This window comes from Oncorhynchus mykiss, chromosome 17, assembly GCF_013265735.2.
Source record: "Oncorhynchus mykiss isolate Arlee chromosome 17, USDA_OmykA_1.1, whole genome shotgun sequence".
Lineage (NCBI taxonomy): Eukaryota > Metazoa > Chordata > Actinopteri > Salmoniformes > Salmonidae > Oncorhynchus > Oncorhynchus mykiss.
Window position 1 is genome coordinate 59,710,133 of NC_048581.1, and position 21,219 is coordinate 59,731,351.

At 42.1% G+C, this 21,219-nt stretch overlaps 1 protein-coding gene across 3 annotated transcripts in view; it reads right to left on the minus strand.

Annotated features, from left to right (window-relative positions):
• Nucleotides 1-204: 204 nt before the first annotated feature.
• LOC110493229 (sodium channel protein type 8 subunit alpha) overlaps nt 205-21,219 on the minus strand; it is a 122,199-nt gene continuing 101,184 nt past the window's right edge. For all 3 annotated transcript variants that reach the window (XM_036950343.1, XM_036950341.1, XM_036950342.1), the window contains 6 exons: nt 8,935-9,219; nt 8,433-8,486; nt 8,111-8,248; nt 6,470-6,574; nt 5,988-6,258; nt 205-5,628 (listed from right to left, as the gene is read on the minus strand). In XM_036950343.1, coding sequence (XP_036806238.1) covers nt 4,466-5,628; nt 5,988-6,258; nt 6,470-6,574; nt 8,111-8,248; nt 8,433-8,486; nt 8,935-9,219 — 2,016 coding nt within the window. In that variant the 3' untranslated portion in view covers nt 205-4,465. The remainder of the gene's footprint in view (nt 5,629-5,987; nt 6,259-6,469; nt 6,575-8,110; nt 8,249-8,432; nt 8,487-8,934; nt 9,220-21,219) is intronic.

Below are 21,219 nucleotides of genomic sequence, written 5' to 3' on the forward strand. Positions count from 1 at the left end.
CACTATGAGTTTGGAATAATACTGTGATTTTATTTTTTCAATTTTAAGTGAAAACAACCACAACAATGTACTTTAATTTTCCCCCAGAGATGATTTGATATTGAGATAAAAACAGACCTTTAAAGTCTTTGATGAAAAGTTTCCCCCCTTTGTAAAATAAATTATATTTCATTATATTCTAGAAAAAAAGACACCACTATGAAGCATAACTGGAAGGCTGCTTTATTGTTTGGGAATAGATTCGTGCTCAAATGAAGACAATCTTTCACTGATTCTCACTTAAAGTCCCAAGTGATTGTGCAACACACGGTCCTTTCTCTGACTGTATTAGTGGCAAGAGATAACGACAGTCAAAAAGCTTTAAGAAAAAATAAAACAAATCGGCAAAAAATACTAAATAACAGATCTCAGTCATGCTAAAAAAATAAAGGCTACATAAATCAATTCATAAATCCACAACAGAATTGAACCCAAGTCTAAAACAGAAGGCAAGCTCTCTTACCAGGTAAATGATCATCGAACAGAATACAAAGAGCATTTGTACTAGATGACTCTATGTGATGTTAATTCAGTTGATCTAGTCTAGGTGACGTTGTTTCCGAGTTTATTGGTTATTTTTGAATATTTTTGGCAATCCATGGTTTTTGTCGTGCTTCATTTTGATTCGCTAAACCCATGGGTTTGGAGATATTCTCTTTCAAATAAATCATTCAAGTCTAAATAGGCTGCTAAAAGGCACATGCCATTAAGAGATATTGCACCAAGAAACAAACACAGACAAGAAAGACAATAAAACTTGAAATGATCGGATACATCGTTCAAAAAATAACAACCAAATGAAATGTTAAATCCAAACTGCACTGGTGTGTGTTTAGGGTGAACATGGAGGAAGGTCAGTGCTGAAACTTTCAAAATGCTGTCACACTAGGCGACCTGAGGCTTAGGATACTGGGGCATGCTGACCGGCCAGCACCAGCTTGTCTCAGGATAGAAAGTGTGTGTGTACAGTACAGTACGTATGTGTGTTTATATTCAGTGGGAAGAGATAGATGAAGTTGTGGGCAAGACATCTTCACACATGTACAAAGGGTGTGCTGGTAGTGCAATCCTCTCACCAACGCAGGCTACACAATCCTCAGCAAGCAGCCAATACAATACCATGCATTGTATGCTGGTCCCCAGTACATTGAGATCCTGGGCAGGCCAGAGTTTTGGTCATTCACTGAACATATTGCACACAAAAATTAAACGTGAGCTATTACAGTCTGTGGTACTGCATTGTCCTTAATACAAGGAGTGGAAGAGAGAATTGAGCACATAGTTCAAATATATATATATATATATTAGAACTATATGTATATGTAGTATAGCTCTAAATATGTATTAATTTATATATAGATTTTCATATAGTTTTTGCTATTTAATATTGATTTGTTTAGTTACTTCCTTCTTTAATGTGAAAAGTGACTCCAAAAATCTACTCCATCTAACAAATGTGTCACAGTCTAACAAGTGTGACAAAGTGTGTCAGCTGGAAGCCATTCTATTTATGGGTATCATATTTCTTATTAGATTAATAGCAGTCATTTTGTAAGTATTTATTTATTTACAAAAAAAGGCGCATGTGCATGCACGCATAAAATGATATATTACATTATTTATAGTCTATTAAAAAGTTCATTCGTTACTTTTCAGCAATTTGTGCCATTTACAACATAGCCTGAACTGTAGATTATTTTTTTAATAGATTTCTTTCAAATGGATGTATGTAATATTTTTTATTTGTTCTGTTTACACATCTATACATGTATATCCTTGTTGGGCATGGAGAAAAAATGGAAGGCAGTAGCTTTTATGCTTGTCATTCAGAGTTTTATTTGGTTCAAGTTAACACCCACAATGATTTTGGAGCTCTCATGCAGCAACTGGACTATAAAACTTGAGAAGGGGATTTATTAATTAATAGGAAGTGACATCACTGCACACCAGAACGTGCAAAAGCTTGGGTGTAGTACCTTTAGTATTTTTATTAGGATCCACATTAGCTGTTGCCAAGGCAGCAGTGACTCTTCCTGGGGTCTGCTCTGTTCATTATTTGGTATTTGTTACGTGGTATGCTTTCTACGTTAGTGGAGTGAATGGCTGATGAGGGGTTTTGGAGCACATTTTTCACAAATATTGTATTATGGGGCCTACTCTCCATTGCTCACATACTGTTTGCCTCTGACAGAATTTAGTGTGTTGCTCAAACAAACAAATCCATATTACCTCTCATGACATCTCCTCACAGTGTTTCCTAAGTACCTCTGATTGCTATTGGGTTGAGCAGTATTATTGTTATATTTTATTTAGACCTGACCTAAGTCCAAAACTACAAAACCACAAATATAATCCGCTACCTTTTCAAAACACTGCCCTTACAAGCGAGCAAAATGTTGCCGTTTCAAGAGATGCTTCTTGCCCTATATTTCAAAATGTTTTTTTTTAAGGAAGCTCGAATGGCCTCTGACAGACTGACTGCCCGAGCTATTGCCAGCCGAGACCATAGTCCAACAGCGTGGCATAATATCACACCAAATCACAGGAAAATGCGTTTTCATAAGTACTCTCATCATCACTTTCACTTGCAATTAGTTGCAGAGCTCATTATAATACATCTGTAATATCTCCTGAGATTAAGGGGCGAACTCTTCAAGCATTGCGTATATTTCTAGGGTCTCTCCGTCTAACAATGACAGCGAAGAACAGAAGAGACAGCAGGGGGGCACTGTTCACCCACTCCCATTCCAAGGACAAAGGGTGACCATGAGTAACAAGGCAGGTCTCTTTGGCTTCTCCTCGTATAATTAACCCTATACACCAATTTCTATTTCTCTCTCATTTCCTAGCCCAATATTAACTCCCTCGTAGTTATGTCTGAAAATACATGTTAAAATTATATAAACTAGTAAACCATCACAACATGTACAAATGAATCAGCACATGGTAAAGAAATAAAACACAGCGGTTATTGGAAACAAACACAACATTCTTTCCTCACTTAAACCTTGTAGAACAGTCTAAATTGGCCTTAGAGAAAAATCTGAAATCAAAACTAGCTCGCTACACCTGTCAATTCCCTACCAACGTAGACACTCCCACAATGCCCTCGTCCAACACAAAAACAAAGGCAGATGGCATGGTCAATTAGGTAAGTGATATTGCTGCATACAAATTATAAATATAAGCTTTTTAAGATTTACATGATAATTTTTTTCTCTTAAAACAATCCACCAAATACACACAGACATCCAATCCCATCTCTTCTGCATCCCATAGCAGCAATACAATTAGTTTGCATTTCTCCTAATAAAATCCACAACGTTGGTATTCATTCGACACAAAGTTTCTCATCATAATACTAATGATTTACTTCTAACTTTGAATTTTTGACAGTGGACAACCTCAAACCTATAATCGAGCCACTGTTGTGTTCTGAGTATTAGTGTCTTGTGGACTATGATTATTCATGCAAGATTTCTGATCAAAACATGCCATCATGCAAGTAATTACTATGCACTGAACAAGCACAATTATCTATGTATTTGTTTGGAAATCTGACTGAGTAAATGTAAGCCCTTGGCCCAAGATGACTCCTTAATAAACAGCCCCATAACCAATCGATGTGAAAGCCCATGTAGAAAAAGCCTTTTGATGTGGATATAACAAAGATAGAATGAGAAGAAGAGTTAAGTGAAAATGTTTGTTGTTTTTGTTTTGTACCTTTTTCCTTTTTTTTGCCACTCAAATTATGTGGAGATACAAGTATATTCAGCATTAACAAACCAAATAAAAAAACCTTACATTAGGCTACTCTGGGTCTTTGTTATTCTCTTCTCAGCCGTTCTTCTGTTTGTTCATACAGAGTGATAATGTCCTTAAATGTCCTCCATGAATGTCTAAATTAAATGATACAGAGGCCCTTCTGGCTGCTTTTGGAAGATGATTCTTCAAGTCAAGCAGTATTTCCATGTTTTTCCTGCATAGCTCTGTATTTCCATGGGAATCCATTGCTGGCGGGAATCCCACACATTAAATCCCTTATCAGCGTTTCTCATTCATTCCTCTTAGTGAAGAGTTCTGTTCCTTATGTGTAGTCCACTATCTGCCCTTTTGCAAACAAAGACATTTCTTCCATATTTTGTCTGTTTTTCATTCCCTTTTGTTAAGATCAGTGGTCTAGATGCAACAATGTCAGACAGTTTTTTTAGATTAAATCAAGTTCAAGTGTCTTCAAGCTGTAAGAGACTGAGCTGCTTCCCTCTGCATCAATAGTATGAAGTCTGTAAACAAAATGATTAATATTATTATTTTTCTTACTTGCAAATGAAATAATCTGTACATCTGTGGATTAGATGGTCTCCTCTCGCTTTGTTTGAAGTTATATTATTATAATAATTATTACTGTTATTATTATTACGATATTCTAACACTTAGATTCCCTGACGGCTTTTTGGTTTCTGGCCTCCTTCTTCCCTCCCTTTCCTTCGTTCTCATCCTGTTTTTCCTTGTCAGGTTTGGTTACACTGTCATAGGAGGGGAGAGAGGCAGTGGAGGGCGTGCCCTCCTTCTTTTCCTTTTCCGGATTCGTCCCCCCATTCTTCACATTATTGTTACTGGCAGGTCTGCGCTTGCGTTTGAAGCCGCGTCTAGCCAGGTAGTTTCGGTAGGCCTGCTGTATGATTTTGGCCGACACGTCCTCCTGCTTGCGCCTCAGAGTAGTGGTAATGGGCTCATAAGACACTTTGGACGGGTTCGCCGCAATAAAGCGTTGTTCCATTTGATCCCTTAGCATGTCCAGCTCTCCGGTATCGCCTAGTACCCGTTTGGTGAATGCAAACAGAATGTCGAGGCAGTGGATCCGGTCCCCGCTCACCATGGGCAAGTCCATGGAGATCAGCTCGATGGTGTTGGGCTTTGGAACACGGAGCGGGTGCTCGAGGTAGTCTGCAAAGTCTCCAAGCTTGCCATAGGTGATGAACTGCGAGGCGTCTGGGTCGAACTTCTCCCATATTTCGTAGAAGGTCGTGAAGTCGTCTTCGCTGAGCGGGTCGGCACTCTCTTCAGTCGCAACGCCAAAGTTCTCAAGGATGATGGCAATGTACATGTTGACCACGATTAGGAAGGAGACGATAATGTACATGACGAAGAAGAAAATCCCAACCGAGGGGTTGCCGCAGTTACCCGTATTTGGTGCACCTGGGTTCTCCAGTTGTGGGTCACAGTCTGGTGGGTAGTTGAGGATGGGTAACAACAAACCGTCCCAGCCGGCAGATGTGGTGATCATAAACAGGCAGATCATGCTGTTGCCAAATGTCTCAAAGTTGTACATGTCGTCGATTCCTGCCCCATGCTTGACATAGCCAAAGTTAGACATGCCAAAGATAGAGAAGATGAACATAACCAGGAAGAGTAACAACCCGATGTTGAACAGGGCAGGAAGTGACATCATCAGAGCAAACAGTAAAGTCCGAATGCCCTTGGCCCCTTTGATCAGACGCAGGATTCTGCCGATTCGGGCCAGTCGGATCACCCTGAAGAGGGTCGGAGAGACAAAGTACTTCTCAATGATATCTGCGAGGAACATGCCTGGATAGAGAAGCACACAGAGAAAGAAGAGGATATGGAGAAATGTATGATTGTTGATATGTTCTGCAATCTTTTTAGTATGTTTCCTTAAAACCATAACATTCTGTCATACATATATTTTTCTAATAATAATAATAGAAACTGTCCTGTTACTGGTAGGCCACTAGGGGGAGATATTAACACATGATCTCACTTTCCCGGGCCACACATTTCATAATAATGTGATACTTCTAGACACATGATTTTTGATAGAAAATAGAGCAACCCATTTCTAGTACTTTGAATTAAAACAGCAATTCAGGTTCTAGCACACAAATACCAGGCATATAAGACAATAAAGGGATGAAATCACTACTGACCAACAATTGAGAGAATGACCACGACCACGTCAAAGATGTTCCACCCAATGGTGAAGTAGTAGTGCCGAAGGGCAAAGAGCTTTAACACAAACTCAGTAGTAAAAATAACAATGAAGACAAAGTTGACCCAGTAGAGGATGTTGTCAGTTTCTTCTGACTGATCGTCCGTCTCCACCATCATGGTCACCATGTTGAGGCAGATCAGCATCATAATAGATATATCAAACACCTGCTGCGTTACGAAGTCAAATACCAGGCCCTGAAAGTTATTCTGAGAGAAAATAGAGAAAAGAATGGAGGATGGATAAATAAACGTTAGTAGGTTTAACAAATTAAAGCGAGGCACATTTGGGGACATTCTGGAAGGTCTGTTTGTTAGTACAGTTTTGTTTTCAACATGTCTTTTGAATGTTACCATAATGAGAAAACACCTCATTTACGCCTCCCCCAAAGTAGCCCTTGGGTAAAAGGAAGAGACTCACCAATGGTCTTGGTATAGGTTTTTGTGGTTTCTTTGAGCCAAGTTTTTTCATGGCAGTGTGGTATTTCTTCTGCTCCTCTGTCATGAATATATCCTGACCTCCAAAGTAAAGGGACACAGGAAAAACATCTGGTTACAACCTTGTTGAGCCAAATAATGTGGGAACTTGTTCTTAACCTTCACTGAACAAAACTATAAATGCAACATGTAAAGTGTTGGTCCCATGTTTCATGAGCTGAAATAAAATATCCCAGAAATGTTCCATACGCACAAAAAGCTTATTTCTCTCAAATTTTGCATACAAATTTGTTTACATCCCCGTTAGTGAGCATTTCTCCTTTTCCAAGATAATCCATTCACCTGACAGGTGTGGCCTATCACGAAGCTGATTAAACAGTATGATCATTACGCTGGTGCATTTTGTGCTGAGGACAATAAAAGGCCACTCTAAAATGTGCAGTTTTGTCACACAACGCCACAGATGTTTCAAGTTTTGAGGGAGTGCACAATTGGCATGGTGACTGCAGGAATGTCCACCAGAGCTGTTTCCAGATAATTGAATGTTTATTTCTCTACCATAAGCCGCTTCCAATTTCATTTTAGAAAATTTAGCAGTACGTCCAACCGGCCTCACAACCCAGGCCACGTGTATGGTGACATGTGTGAAAGCATTTTGCTGATGTCAACATTGTGAACAGAGTGCCCAATAGCAGAGGTGGGAATATGGTATGGGCAGGCATAAGCTACAGACAATGAAGCATTTTATCGATGGCAGTTTGAATGCACAGAGATACTGTGACGAAATCCTGCGCCCATTGGGAGGCCCATTTTTTGAAAGGTATCTGTGACCAACAGCTGCATATCTGTGAAATCCATAGATTTGGGCCTAATGAGTTTATTTGAAATGACTGATTTCCTCTCTTTGAAATTGTTGCATGTTGCGTTTATATTTTTGTTCAGTATAGTTTTATCTTATTAACATGTCCAAGGAATTTTCTTGCTCACACATAATATGCACATACATTTATGCACACCCACTCACACACTATGCAATCAAACCAAATCAAATGTTATTGGTCACATACACATGGTTAGCAGATGTTAATGTGAGTGTAGCAAAATACTTGTGAAAAAGCACGACTGCTACTTTGTTTAGCTTTTATCCTATTGCCTAGTCCCCTTACATCTACCGCCATCACTCCAGCATTCCTGCACATTATAAATATGGTATTGGAACTGACTTTTGAAAAATATTTCCTGCATATAGTATGCTTACTTACGTATTTCATAATACCCTTTTTTCTCCCCAATTTCATGGTATTCAAGGACATCCCTGCCGGCCAAACCCTCCCCTAACCCGGACGACGCTGGGGCAATTGTGCGCCGCCCAATGGGTCTCCCGGTCGCGGCCGGCTGCGACAGAGCCTGGATCGAACCAGGATCTCTAGTGGCACAGCCTTAGACCATTGCGCCACTCAGGAGGCCTTCATATTTCTTGTTCTTATTTCATGTCTTTTTTTCTAGTAATACATTGTTATTGATTATTGCATTGTTGGGTTTTGAGTTTGCAAGAAAGGCATTTCACTGTACTTGTGCATGTGACATTAAAACTTGAAACTTGAATAAGAAAAATAGGTCTTATCTTTTTCTTTTGCTGGTTAAAGTTGTCAATGATGACACCAATGAAGAGATTGAGGGTAAAGAAAGAGCCAAAGATGATGAAGGCAACAAAGTAGATATACATGTAGATGTTGTCTTCATAGATCGGCTGATCCTCCACCTACAGAGAGCAGGAAAAACACATTCAAGCTCCAAACTCTCCCTCATTACATTCCCCTTTGTGGGTTCAAAAGTCCCTTTCCAAACAAGTTAATAGTGGTAGGTTCTTCTGGAACATGTTACATCTGTTCACACAATACCAACCACCAAACAAAAGGAAGACAAATCTCAAGTGTCAGGCTTACCTTCCGAGAATCAATGGCAGCATACATTATGTCCATCCAGCCTTTAAACGTGGCCTGTGTGAAAGGGGATATATAGAGTTGTGAGAAAAAGGGGGAAAGAAAAGTGAGGAAGAAGAATTAAGGTTAAGCAGAAATAGAGGAAATTAGAATGAGGTGTTGAAAAGGAAGGAGGAAAATTACAAGATGAAGGACATAGAGGTACAGTAGGAAGCCAATGACTGAAAATAATATGATTATTGACTTCTGCAGTCTAAGTACCGTTCAACATTGACCTTCTCCACAGTGGGAGGGGCAAGGGGCCAAAGGAGTGAAAAGTCAGAACATCAATAGTGTCATGAAGCTAGCCCTCTAGCAGAGATGTGACCCCATGGTTTATGGTTTAATTGCATGGTTTAATTCAATCACGTAATCAATCAAATGTTAGGTAATCAATTTCCTAAAATAGCTTGTCATCACATTAAGGAAGTCAGAGACACGACTGTAGGAAAGACCTTGTACTTACCACTTGTAGAAGAGCCAGGTATCCTGCAGCCACATTGTCAAAGTTAATCTTGACATTCTTCCACCTGACCTCACTGTAATTTGCGTTGATTAGTGCAAAGCACTCTGTCTTGTTGTTGACGACGTCCGGTTTAAAGTTCTCCTCTGAGGTCTCGTTGAAGCAGTAGTAATACTTCCCTGCAAACAGGTTGACCCCCATGATACTGAAGATGAGCCAGAAGATGAGGCACACCAGCAGCACATTCATGATGGAGGGGATGGCTCCCACCAAGGCATTCACCACCACCTACACACGGGACCAGGGAAACAGGAGCAGCATGAGATACAACTCACACATATACAGACATACAAACATAAACCCACTCCCTCGCAGTTTGGTTAATCTTGACTATCGCCTTATAGCTTTTTATCTTGACTATTTCCTTATGTGTTGCTACAATATCATATGCAACTGATGTCACCAATGAGGTTAACTTGGACAAAGCACAGTGAATACTGGGATTGAGGTCCCATTTTCGCATAAATCAGGTGTACCTATTTGAAACCTTTAATGTGTATGCAGATAATCCACTCTTTGAAGTAAAGATGCCTGGAAGGACCTTTTGGGGTTTTAAAAACTACCACGCCGAGACATGGCTTATTTCCAGATCGAAAAGGTTCCTCGTGGAACCCCTCAGAAAAGGGTCTTTGAGAAATCCCCGTGTAAATGGTTCAAACCGGAACCTTTTTTTGATCAGAAGGGTTCAATTTTGAACCTTTTAAAAAAATATATTGAAGAGGTGGCAGATTGGAGACGTGGCTTATTGGAGGTGTGGCTTTCAGGTAGTTATTTGTGGTCACCCATTAGAGTAAACGCTATACTTGTTGATCTTGTTAAGTTTGTACTTCAACTTTCATTGTTTTTTGCAACCAGGTGGAGTGGCTGACAGGAGAACTACAGGTGCATCATTGTTAGGATGTGTTAGCCTCCTTTTTCCTTATTTCCTGGTTTTCTCAGTTTTTGTTTCTAGATTGCTTCTACTTACTGGGTAGTCTAGTATAGCAATTGTTTGTTAGTGCTGAGTTCTTAAGTCTGTTAGCTAGCTAGCTGGTTAACCTTCAGTTTGGGCCTGCTAGCAGCTGGCTAACTTGCCCCACTTGGATACAGTTGGCCAACAAATGTTCTTTCCTTTCTCTTCCTTTTGTCCCCTTTAGCCCTTGTTTAAGTAAATAATTGGTGGCAGCTGTGGTTGTTTGTTAGCCTGCTAGCTTGCTTAGCTGTGGGTGGTGTTGGTTTCAAATCAAAGTTTATTGGTTGCATACACAGATATGCAGATGTTATCACAGGTGCAGTGAAATGCTTGAGTTTCTAGCTCCAACAGTACCTAGCAATAAAAAAAAAACAATACACACATAATCCAGATTTTTTTTGTATAGGATGAGCCATGACTAGAATAAAGTATATAAATAAAAAGTGGGTGAAGTGATGTCATTGTACATAGTGTTCAATGACTCTATGTACATCGGGCAGCAGTCTCTAAGGTGCAGGGTAGAGTACCGGGTGGTAGCCGGCTAGAACAGTGACTAAGGTTCAGAGCAGGCTACTGGAAGGAGGCCGGCTAGTGGTAACTGTTTTAACAATCTGATGTCTTAGAGATAGAAGCTGTTTCTCAATCTCTCAGTTCCAGATTTGATGGACCTGTACTGTCTTCCCCTTCTAGATGGTAGCGGGGTGGACAGGCCGTGGCTCGGGTGTCTGAGGTCCAACTTGATCTACTTGGCCTTTCTGTGAAACTGGATGCTGTAGATGTCCTGTGGGGCAGGTAGCGTGCCCCAGGTCATGCATTGGGCTGACCGCACCACCCTCTGGAGAGCCATGCGATTGTGGAAGGTGCAATTGCCGTACCAGGCTGTGATACAGCCTGACAGGATACTCTCAATGGTGCGTCTATAGATGTTTGAGGGTCTTTGGGGCCAAGTCAAACTTCTGCAGCCTCCTGAGGTTGAAGAGGTGCTGTTGCGCCTTCACCATGCTGTCTGTGTGAAGGGACCGTTTCAGAGGAACTTTAAGTTTTTGATCCTCTCCACTGCGGCCCTGTCAATGTGGATGGGGGCGTGCTCTCTCTGCTGTCTCCTGTAGTCCATGATCAGCTCCTTTGTCTTGTTGATGTTGAGGGAGAGGTTATTTTCCTGGCACGCCTCTGTCCGGGCTCTCACCTCCTCCCTGTAGGCTGTCTCTTAGTTGTTGGTAATCAGGCCTACCACTGTTGTGTCATTAGCAAACTTGATGATTGATTTGGAGATGTGCGGGGCCATGCAGTCATGAGTGAACAGGGAGTACAGGAGGAGGCTGAGCATAGACCCCTGTGGGGTCCCTGTGTTGAGGATCAGTACGGCAGAGGTGTTGTTGCCTACCTTCACCACTTGGGGTCTAGGACCCAGTTGCACAGGGAAAGTTTCAGGCCCAGGGCCCTGAGCTTAGTGATAAGCTTGGAGGGCACTATGGTGTTGAAGGCTAAGCTGTAGGCGATGAACAGCATTCTTAAATATGCATCTCGCTTGTCCAGGCGGGATAGGATGATTGTGTTGTCCGTGGATCTGTTGGGGCGATATGTGAATTGTAGTGGGTCTAGGGTGTCGGGTAAGGTGAAGATTATATGGTCCTTAGCTAGCCTTTCAAAGCACTTCATGATGACAGAAGTTTAGTTTAGCTAAGTTACCGTCACTTTCTTGGGTACAGGAACAATGGTGGACATGTTGAAGCAAGTGGGAACAATAGACTGAGATATGGAGAGATTTAATGTCAGTAAACACTCCAGCCAGCTGGTCTGAACATTCTCTGAGGACATGGGTTGGGATGCCGTCTGAGCCGGCAGCCCTTCGAGGGTTAACACGCTTAAATGACTAACTCACATCGGCCATGGAGAATGAGAGCACACAGTCCTTGTGAGCGTTGGGGCCCGCGTTGGCAGCTCTGTTTTCCTCAAAGCGGGTGAAGAGGGTGTTTAGCTCGTCCGGGAGCGAGGAGTCTGTGTCCACAGCGTGGCTGGTTTTCCCTTTATAATCCATGATTGTCTGGAGTCCCTGCCACTTCTTATGTCTGAGCCGTTGAATTGGGCATCCACTTTGTACCTGTACTGTTGTTTTGCATCTTCGATTGCCTTACGGAGGTCGTAGCTTGTGTGTTTGTACATGTCCATGTTCGGCATTTGATGTTGAGATATTCCAGATCGGGAGAACAAAAGGAGTTGAGTTCCTGTACGTTACCACAATCACGCCAGGAGTTGTTAATCATGAAACAATTCCCCACCGCTTTTCTTTTTCCCCCGGAGTTCTTTCTTCCTATCGGCACGATGGACGGAGAAGCCCACTGGCTGAATGGACGGGGACAATATATGATTGTGGAGGCCAGCTAAACTGATGCAGCACTCCATCACATTCCTTCTTGGTCAAATAGCCCTTACACAGCCTGGAGGTATGTTGGGTCATTGTCCTGTTGAAAAACAAATGATTGTCCCACTATGCGCAAACCAGATGGCGTATCGCTGCAGAATGCTCTGGTAGACATGCTGGTTAAGTGTGCCTTGAATTCTAAATAAATCACAGACTGTGTCACCAGCAAATTACCCCCACACCATCACACAACCTCCTCCATGCTTCACGGTGGGAACCACACATACAGAGATCATCCGTTTCCCCACTCTGCGTCTCACAAAGACACGGCGGTTAGAACCAAAAAGTCAAATTTGGACTCATCAGACCAAAGGACAGATTTACACCGGTCTAATGTTCATTGCTCGTGTTTCTTGGTCCAAGCAAGTCTCTTATTATTATTGTTGTCCTTTAGTAGTGGTTTCTTTGCAGCAATTCGACCATGAAGGCTTGATTCACGCAGTCTCCTCTGAACAGTAGATGTTGAGATGTGTCTGTTACTTGAACTTTGTGATGCATTTATTTGGGCTGCAATTTCTTAGGCTGGTAACTCTAATGAACTTATCCTCTGCAGCAGAGGTAACTCTGGGTCTTCCTTTCCTGTGGCGGTCCTCATGAGAGCCAGTTTCATCATGGCGCTTGATGGTTTTTGCAACTGCACATGAAGAAGCATTCAAAATTCTTGACATTTTCCGGAGTAACTTACCTTCATGTCTTAAAGTAAAGATGGACTGCCATTTCTCTTTGTTTATTTAAGCTGTTCTTGCCATAATATGGACTTGGTCTTTTACCAAATAGGGCTATCTGCTATGTCATAGCAAGTAAAATATTTTTGTGACCGAGAATGTTGTTGTTGTTCGGGCTGGCTATATGCAAATGTATTTCTGTGTTTTAAAATACAAGTATTCTAATGAAATAATTTTCTAACAAGTATTTTGTTGTTTATTTTGACACATGGATCTTAATGGTATTTTGTAATTGTATTTTGTCATTTTTACCCTTTCCTAATCAGGGCCAACTGAAGTTATGTAGTAAGTATGGAGAGCAGGGGCACCTAGATGAGATTTGCCAGCAGGTGGTGTGCAGGGGACTGGGCCACTCCTTTTTGGAGTACCAGTATCACAGAACGTGCGATATCTGTGAAGGTGACCCATCTCTATAGAAATGGCCCCCAAGCAGCCCCCGTATTACGAGTACTGTGCAGGGGTTGGTCATTGTTGAGGATGTGGTGAAGGTGCAGGTAAGGAAACGGAGGCAGGGAGTGCAGCAGTTAGTGTGCTGATTAAAGGGGAAGAGATGGAAGTTTCAAATTCCTGCCAGTTTCACTTTCCCGCCACTGGAGCCAATTGGCTCTCCGGCTGGGGGCACACCCTGAGGAGGGGAAGAGGAGGTAGGAGACTCCCCCTCCCCCATTGCAGTCCTGCCAGACAGCCCAGGAATGTGCAGTGGTAGCAGTAATGGCAGTGAAAGTTTAGCATTTGACTGTGATTGTAAGACTGATAGTGAAGCGATGTTGAACAAGTCCACCAAGAGTTCCAAACTCTCCGACCTCAAGCAGACAGAGAAAAACTAACCCAAAAGGTTGATTGAGGTCCTGGAAGGTGGACGCTTCACCCCTCCTTTTCTCTGATTGCAATTCGTAATGTATTGTTACCATTTGTTATGTGTGATTTCTCTCTCTTTTCTGTGTTTGAAGCCATTGCAGGAAAAGAAGCTGGTGATACAGATCCTGGTTCCACCTGATTTTCGGGGCAGTGCGGAGTGGCATGCGGCACACTCTGGGACTGGGCTCCAAGCTTTGTTGTTGGGGTATGGGAATGGGCATCGCCTGACAGCAGCCAGAGCCAAACCCAACACTAAACCTCGAAAATGTATTGTTGCCATTTATGTGTGATTTCTCAATATTTTTCTGTCTGAATCCCTGCACTTCTCTGATTCAGAGGGGTTAAATGCGGAAGACACATTTCAGCTGAGCAACTGACTAGGTATCCCATTTCAGGCAAAGAAGCAGATGGAGGTCAGACCCTCAGGCAGCACTGTACTTTGATAACCAGAGTATTGGCTGTTGAATGTGTGTACTCACATGTGGATTGTCTATGGCTCATTTATCATCTACTGCACAGAGTTGTGAGTTAAAGGTTTCATTTCCCCAACATCTTGCGCAGTTTGGTCTGTTCTGCTTGGCCGAGCCAGTGCCAAGGTCCATCCTGGCGATACAGGCTGCAGTGACCCGAGGATGGGATGTCGCACATGCACACACGGTCCTGGCGACTTGAACAGACTGGTTGTGCCGAAGCGCCTGGGGAGAGGCTTTTGGAACAACAGGATTATATATATATTTTTTAAGGACCCATCCCAACCCTCACAACTGATCTTTATTAACTTGAATTGCTTTCAAAATGGTTAATTATGTATATTTAGTTCCTGAAAGTTTTTGACATTTGCTGACAGTTTATTTATGATATATGATGTAATGTGAAAATGTAAACAAGTCCCAACATTTTTTCTTAATAACATTGGTGATTACATAAAGCAATAAAGTGGTAACTACTTCAACTTCAGGATTTGCATAGGCTCTTAAGGGACCTCTCTAAGCCTAATTGATGTTACAAAACTGTCAATGCTCCACCTTAACATGTGATGACAATAGAACAGATTAATTGGAATTACATACACTCTAACGGGTTGTCTAAAAATATCTATCTGAAAGCCATGCCCCTCAGCCATGCCTCTGGTTCAGGGTTCCTTTAGGAACTCTTTGCTACATTGAAACATTAAAGGTTCTTCCAAGAACCCCTCAAATAACCAAAGGTGCAAATATGAACCATTGACTAGCAATGGTTTCTTGAGGAACTCCATGGTTCTTTGAGGATCTCCAGGGTTCCTCGAGTCCACCAATTCTAAGAGAGTAGGCCTATCCACATATCTCAGTCATAGAACGTCTGGCCAATCTGTCACAAAAGCAGTACAATGGAAAGCAGCTGACACTTCCACTTCTCCCCAAACCATGCCCTTATCTTCCCCCCGTCATACACAGATAAGCGGTGGCGGTATCAGCAGTAGCACACAGTGTAATGCTCTGGCAATGTACATTTGATGTTTTAATGCAGGACATCCAGAAGCTCTTAGAGGGCTGAGCTGAGCCTGGCATGCACAGTCATACAGGCTCATTTACAGAGCCATGTTCCCACCTTGACAAGACAGTGAGAGTGGACTTTGCTGAAGGTTTCCCTCAGAATGTGTATTGATTATGGCAAATGACCTCAATAACTACACCTATTTAGTTACCTTGATGAGTAGATTAGGGAGTTAACCTCACTAAATGGCATCATAATAATGTGATGATGGACCTGGTTCCCTCTTCATAACAAGGCCTTCGAGATGTTATACAGTGCCTTGCGAAAGTATTCGGCCCCCTTGAACTTTGCGACCTTTTGACACATTTCAGGCTTCAAACATAAAGATATAAAACTGTATTTTTTTGTGAAGAATCAACAACAAGTGGGACACAATCATGAAGTGGAACAACATTTATTGGATATTTCAAACTTTTTTAACAAATCAAAAACTGAAAAATTGGGCGTGCAAAATTATTCAGCCCCTTTACTTTCAGTGCAGCAAACTCTCTCCAGAAGTTCAGTGAGGATCTCTGAATGATCCAATGTTGACCTAAATGACTAATGATGATAAATACAATCCACCTGTGTGTAATCAAGTCTCCGTATAAATGCACCTGCACTGTGATAGTCTCAGAGGTCCGTTAAAAGCGCAGAGAGCATCATGAAGAACAAGGAACACACCAGGCAGGTCCGAGAAACTGTTGTGAAGAAGTTTAAAGCCGGATTTGGATACCAAAAGATTTCCCAAGCTTTAAACATCCCAAGGAGCACTGTGCAAGCGATAATATTGAAATGGAAGGAGTATCAGACCACTGCAAATCTACCAAGACCTGGCCGTCCCTCTAAACTTTCAGCTCATACAAGGAGAAGACTGATCAGAGATGCAGCCAAGAGGCCCATGATCACTCTGGATGAACTGCAGAGATCTACAGCTGAGGTGGGAGACTGTCCATAGGACAACAATCAGTCGTATATTGCACAAATCTGGCCTTTATGGAAGAGTGGCAAGAAGAAAGCCATTTCTTAAAGATATCCATAAAAAGTGTCGTTTAAAGTTTGCCACAAGCCACCTGGGAGACACACCAAACATGTGGAAGAAGGTGCTCTGGTCAGATGAAACCAAAATTGAACTTTTTGGCAACAATGCAAAACGTTATGTTTGGCGTAAAAGCAACACAGCTGAACACACCATCCCCACTGTCAAACATGGTGGTGGCAGCATCATGGTTTGGGCCTGCTTTTCTTCAGCAGGGACAGGGAAGATGGTTAAAATTGATGGGAAGATGGATGAAGCCAAATACAGGACCATTCTGGAAGAAAACCTGATGGAGTCTGCAAAAGACCTGAGACTGGGACAGAGATTTGTCTTCCAACAAGACAATGATCCAAAACATAAAGCAAAATCTACAATGGAATGGTTCAAAAATAAACATATCCAGGTGTTAGAATGGCCAAGTCAAAGTCCAGACCTGAATCCAATCGAGAATCTGTGGAAAGAACTGAAAACTGCTGTTCACAAATGCTCTCCATCCAACCTCACTGAGCTCGAGCTGTTTTGCAAGGAGGAATGGGAAAAAATGTCAGTCTCTCGATGTGCAAAACTGATAAAGACATACCCCAAGCGACTTACAGCTGTAATCGCAGCAAAAGGTGGCGCTACAAATTATTAACTTAAGGGGGCTGAATAATTTTGCACGCCCAATTTTTCAGTTTTTGATTTGTTAAAAAAGTTAGAAATATCCAATAAATGTCGTTCCACTTCATGATTGTGTCCCACTTGTTGTTGATTCTTCACAAAAAAATACAGTTTTATATCTTTATGTTTGAAGCCTGAAATGTGGCAAAAGGTCGCAAAGTTCAAGGGGGCCGAATACTTTTGCAAGGCACTGTAAGTATACCTTATCAATAAGTGAGTGTAAAAAAATTAAATAAACTACTACTATTGTCAGTGGTTGTTGTTCTGTTTTTCTATTATTGCCTATTACTGCTGTTGCCAAGAAGGGAAACATGGTTCTCTGGTGTATGTGTATTACATGCATGTTACATGGAGTAAATGTTTCAGACATTATCAGTCAAATAATAGCAGAATGATCCTGTATTATGGAGGTTTAGGGCTCTATTCAGTCTGTATCGCTGAAGATTTACAGATTGCAGGATAGAAATTAAAAGGTCATTTCCGATTGATACGACATATGCAGCGTTTACCGCAAATGGAACGGCAGGGACTGTGAGGGGACACACACACGCACACTAACACACAAATACATTTTTATTCGTATTGTTTGTCATTTTTGTTGTTGTATTGTTTGCGTATCATTGTATTTTCTATTTGTCTGACTGTCCTTGTCTATCAGTGTATCAGTGTTTTGTTACTTGTAATGTTTTGTATTTTTGGTGGACCCCTGGAAGAGTAGCTGCTGCTTCTGCAAAAGCTAATGGGGATCCAAATCAACAAATAATGCAGTTTCCGCTAATGCGCATGTTGCCTTTAAATTTAAATCACGCTGTAACGCAGAACTTCCGGGATACGGTTTGAATAGAGACTATAAAACTTAGAAGTTGACATCAAGGGACATGAATAAGAGTTGCGTTTCTAGGGCTTGGCTTCACATTGTTATGTACAGATGGTTAACGCTGAGATATATACAAACGTATGTGGACACACTTTCGAATGAGTGGATTTGGCTATTTCAGCCACACCCGTTGCTGGCAGGTGTATAAAATCGAGCACACAGCCATGCAATCTCCATAGACAAACATTGAAGAGCTGAAGAGCTCAGTGAAGTGCTCAGTGACTTTCAATGTGGCACCATCATAGGATGCTACCTTTCCAACAAGTCAGTTTGTCAAATCTAGGCTTGCTAGAGCTGCCCCGGACAACTTTAAGTGCTTTTATTGTGAAGTGGAGACGTCTAGGTGCAACAGCGGCTCAGCAGCGAAATGGTATGCCACACAAGCTCACGGAACAGGACCGCCTAGTGCTGAAGCGCGTAGCACGTGAAATAGTCTCTCCTCGGTTGCAACACTCCCTACAGTTCCAAACTGCCTCTGGAAGTAACATCAGCACAATAACTGTTTGTCAGGAGCTTCATGAAATGGGTTTCCATGGCCGAGCAGCCACACACAAGCCTAAGACCACCATGTGCAATTCCAAGCGTCAGCTGGAGTGGTGTAAAGCTCACCGCCATTGGACTCTTGAGCAGAGGAAACGCGTTCTCTGGCGTGATGAATCACACTTCGCCATGTGGCAGTCGTTATCTGCCATAATGCATAGTGCCAACTGTAAAGTTTGGTGGAGGAGGAATAATGGTCTGGGGCTGTTTTTCATGGTTCAGCCTCCTTAGTTGCAGTGAAGGGAAATCTTAACGCTACAGAATACAATGACATTCTAGACGATTCTGTGCTCCAACCTTGTGGCAACAGTTTGGGGAAGGCCCTTTCCTGTATGACATTGCCCCTGTGCACAAAGCGAGTCCATACAGAAATGGTTTGTTGAGATCGGTGTGAAAGAACTTGACTCGCCTGCACAGAGCCCTGACCTCAACCCCATCAAACACCAACATTTCAAAGAATAACAACCAGTACTGGTAAAATCCAACACAGGAAATTGACTGATGAAACTAAGTGAAGTTCAAAACCAATAACAAACTGTGGCATATTAAGCTGTGAGAAATGTTACTATGAGTCTCACTTGGTGTAGGTGTCTCACGTGCCAAGGCTTCAACAAATAAGCCCTGCCCAATGGCTCGGCTTACACATTCAGTTTTCTATAATTGTGCTCACTAGAAACGGGTACAAGCAAACATGCCCACATTGGCACGATGTGGGCCCAATGCCGGCTAAAATATTGGTCCCATGTAGGCTGCCCAAATTGAGCCGATGAGCTCCAAATTGGCCCCAATGAAGGTGGCCCCAATTATTTATTATTTATTTATTAAATTCAAATTTATTTACTTACATATAAATTGTATAATTTTCCAACCTTAAAGGTATTTAGCAAACATGTTCCATTGTTGACAACCAAGTTGTTACTTTCATACATATTCATCTTACTAGAAAATCTGATATGTTCTTCATATGCCCCATGCACTTACATATTTTTTTCTTTAATGATTTATTATTTTAAATACTTTTTCACATGACTTATTTTGAGCATCACACAACGCACCCTTTAAACTGGAACAACACTCTCAGTTACGGTTTCACAAAAATAACTGTTTGCAAGCCACGCCCACAAATATTCAAATATTCCTCCTCGTATATGTTATGAAGAAGCTGGTGTGGGCTAGCCCATGCTGGACTTAGTGTGGGCAGGCCCATGTTGGGCTGCTGTGGGTCAGCCATCACCAAACCAACACAGGCTATTCCACACCAGCTACTTCATAATAAAGAGGCGGGGGCTCATTCGAATATTTGTGGGCATGGTGTGCACAAGGGCTGATATGGGCTTGGTGTGGGAAAGCCCATGCTGGGCTGGTGTGGGTTTGTTGTGGGTAAGCCTATGTTAGGTTGGTGTAGGCTGTTCTGTGTTGTGTTGATGTGGACTTGGTGTGGGCTAGCCTGTGTTAGGTTGGTGTAGGATAGCCTGTATTTGGCTGTGTGGGATTGGTGTGGGCTAGCCTGGGTTGGGCTGGTGATGGCTAGCCCATGCCAGCAAAGATAGTTTAGTATGAATAACCCCAGAAACTGCTTCTGCAATATAAATCCCTGATCATACTTGTAGGCGATGTCATGGCGACGTTAGCTAGCTAAGCTCATGTGCTGAAACAAGTCATTGGGTCTAACAGTCGTGTCGCACCGTGCAGGCCGTGAATGTGCAGGCCGTGAATGTGCAGGCCGTGAATGTGCAGGCCGTGAATGTGCAGGCCGTGAAATCAAAGACACTCCGATATGAAGTTGTTTTTGATCAAAGTTAAAACATGTTCAGCTACTGTAATACTTTTTTAGAATTCAAAAGAATTCACAACTAAGGTCACATTTTTCACTTTTCTCATTGACATCCCAAACCCCGGTCTGGTCTGTCAAAATATCGTCCTGTTGGGAGTCTGGGTTTGAAAACTCTGTGATGTTGGACTGGTGTGGGATTCATGTGGGCTAGCCTTTGTTGGGTTGGTGATGGCTAGCCCGTGTTGGGCTGGTGTGGGCTTGGTGTGGGCTAGCCCGTGCTGAATACCACATGGGGCCAATGGGGTCAGGTTTTCTGGGGTGATTCTTGTAAGTCGTGTGTTACATCGGAAGGTTAGAGTGAGACACGTGAAACAGTAGTTAACGGAACAGGGTACAGGGAGGATCTCTTGCTTGAAAGCCCTCGATAGTAGAAGTGAAGGCTCTAAATTAAGTACAATAGCTTGCCAATTTCAGTTAAAAAATGACGTACCATTCATATGGGATGAGTGATTTTATTCTCCAGTTTTCTTTCACAAGTTCTACATCTCTACTCTGTTTTGACATTGTGATGAGGCAGCTTTGAAACATATTGCCATTTTACCAATTAACATTTTATCATTACAATTAACCTGAAATTCCTTTTAATCCATATTTTAGATAATCATTGCTTTCTTAATATATCAGTTGCACCTTCCTATTTTGCAACAAAGCCTCCTTCACTCATGCTGCCAAACTTACCCTTGTAAAACTGACTATCCTACCAATCCTTGACTTCGGCGATGTCATTTACAAATTAGCCTCCAACACTCTACTCAGGAAATTGGATGCAGTCTATCACAGTGCCATCCGTTTTGTCACCAAAGCCCCAT